The 2,377-nt window shown below is 55.7% G+C and overlaps 1 protein-coding gene across 1 annotated transcript in view; it reads left to right on the plus strand.

Moving 5' to 3' along the window:
* Window positions 1-789: 789 nt before the first annotated feature.
* CHGA (chromogranin A (parathyroid secretory protein 1)) overlaps window positions 790-2,377 on the plus strand; it is a 12,447-nt gene continuing 10,859 nt past the window's right edge. Inside the window, exon 1 of the mRNA XM_010836206.1 lies at window positions 790-836. Coding sequence (XP_010834508.1) covers window positions 816-836 — 21 coding nt within the window. The 5' untranslated portion in view covers window positions 790-815. The remainder of the gene's footprint in view (window positions 837-2,377) is intronic.

Consider the following 2,377-nt stretch of genomic DNA (forward strand, 5'->3'; position numbering starts at 1 on the left):
GCGCTTCTGCTCTGCGCGGGGCAAGGTGAGTGAGCGCGGGCCCTTGGGGGAGAGGGTCCTGGACGCCCCTGACGGCCCTGAGGTCCAGGCACCGCGCCGCGCAGCGTGCCCCTCCATGCCTTCCCTCCGGCGCGGCGAGTTTTCAGCGCCACGGACAGCGCCCCGCCTCCCACCTGACCCCGCAGAGTGGCCTCGGCGCAGAACCCGCAGACCTGACTCTTTGACTCCGACTCTCGACCCCGCGGGACAGGGCTCCCTGTCGCCCCCACCCCACGTCTGGGCTGCTTCGGGGCCAGCGCCGGCTCTGCGCTGTGGCTGGCCAAGGTCATTTGGGGAGATGGGAGGACCGCTGTTGGCTCCCCTCTCTCTCCCTTCTTCCTCCTGCTCCCCACCGTCTGTCTGCCCTTGACTTCTACCTCTCCCAGTCCTCCTCCTCCCTCTCTTCCGCTCACCTCTGGGGTCTCTCTGCCTCTCCCTCATCCTCCCCCGACCTCAGCCCCCCCCAGCCACTGGCCTGTTTTCATAGCTCTTGGCTTCTTCCCCCACACCCCCTCCAGAGCATAGCTTTCACAAAAGGAAGGGTTAAGGCTCTCAGTGCAGCCTGTGGGAGCCACCCCCATGAGGGTAGCAGTTGGGAAGGGAAATAAAATCAGCTCCACATCTCATTTGAGTAGGGGTGGTCTTACGGAGGAGCGTTGGGGTGAACAGGCCCCTGATGAACCCAGTCGGGAAGGACTGGGTTCTCCCCTCAGAGCAGAAGAGTGACCCACACTCTCTTTTTCTTCCTAGTCATTGCCCTGCCTGTGAACAGCCCCATGAATAAAGGGGACACTGAGGTAAGAAGGGGCGTGGGGATGCCCCGGGATGGGGGGGCAGAAGACCCCAGTGGACCCCTCACAGCCAGTTCTTGGGCAGCTGCAGGAGTCTGGCATCAAGCCAGGAGTCAGCACTGCGGCTGCTGAGCCTGGGGACAGCTTGCAAAAGAAGATATCAAAGTCTGCTAGATTTCCCTGCTTGCCTGCTGCGGGGCCGTCCCTGGGCTCCTCTGAGTTGAGTGTGCAACCCAGTGGGACCTGTGTGCTACCCACTGGGCCCAGGGGCCAGGCCCACTGTCTTGAGCACTCCAAATCTTGTAGGCCCACCACGGGCTGGTGGGGGTGACTTCTCTGAGGCTGTGGTTGTCCGCTGTCCTGCAAGAACAGTCTTCATCTGCCTGGCTCTGGCCTCCCCCTTTGCTCTGCCCCAAGGCTCTGCCAGCAATACACCCACCCCATCCCACAGTTGCTAAAGCCCTGGCTGTCTCAAAGGACCACGAGGAGAACATTCTTGATCATGGCTCCTGCACCCAGGCCAGTTGGGGCTTCTGGTGGAGGTCACCCAGGAAAGGACTTGGAAGACACTGATGGGGGCTTCTCTGGCCAACAAGAGACACTGTGTTGGGCATATACCCCAAATTGATTCAAGTCTGAGTTGGGGCTGTTTTTCTAGCTTCCGATGTTCACAGATATCTTCACTTGTTAATTAGAGAAATTCTACTCCCTGCCTTTTCAGGAACTATTTTCTTTAGAGAGGCTATAGTTGAAACCCAAAGCATCAAAGAGATTTAAACCTCAATGTGCTCATTTAGAATTTCCTATTCACTAGTTACAGACAGGCCTAAATTGAAAAAACCGCTGCCACTCATTGTAGCTGTGTCATCTTGGGAAAAATCCCTTGAATTCTCTGAGCTTTCCCTTTTCTCACTATGATGATATTTCCTTTGAGGGAAGTTGTAAGGAATGAAAAGAAGAAAAGCCACTTAGTCGTGTCTGACTCTTTGCGACCCCGTGGACTATATAGCCAATGGAATTCTCCAGGCCAGAATACTGGAGTGGGTAGCCTTTCCCTTCTCCAGGGGATCTTCCGAACCCAGGGATCGAACCCAGGTCTCCCTCATTGCAGGCAGATTCTTTACCAGCTGAGCCACCAGGGAAGCCCTGGTAAGGAATAGGACTCCTGCAAATTGCTGACACATAGTTGGTCCTCAGTAAATAAGCATTTTTATTCCTAGCCTAGAGCTTCCTTTTCTGACCTCCCCATCGTTCTTGGGACCCATACCCAATTCGTCTCTCCCAGAATCTGTCCTCATGGACTTGTGGTTATCTGATATTCCCAGTGCAGGGTTTGTGGTTGCAGGAAGGGTGCAGGCTATAAGCCGTTCCTTGCCAGATTCCTTATGGGAGACACTTTGGCCATCATATTGTTTTCAGCAGCCTGGGTCAGAGACACCAGAGCAGCTGGTGAAGACCTGCATGTTCTATCTAGGATGCCATGACTACTGTAGAGCCTGTCTCCCAGTTTGCTATCCTGGATCCTTGAACGGGTTGCCTTGGCATCC

This window comes from Bison bison, unplaced genomic scaffold, assembly GCF_000754665.1.
Source record: "Bison bison bison isolate TAMUID 2011002044 unplaced genomic scaffold, Bison_UMD1.0 scf7180017864061, whole genome shotgun sequence".
In the NCBI taxonomy this organism is placed as follows: Eukaryota; Metazoa; Chordata; class Mammalia; order Artiodactyla; family Bovidae; genus Bison; species Bison bison.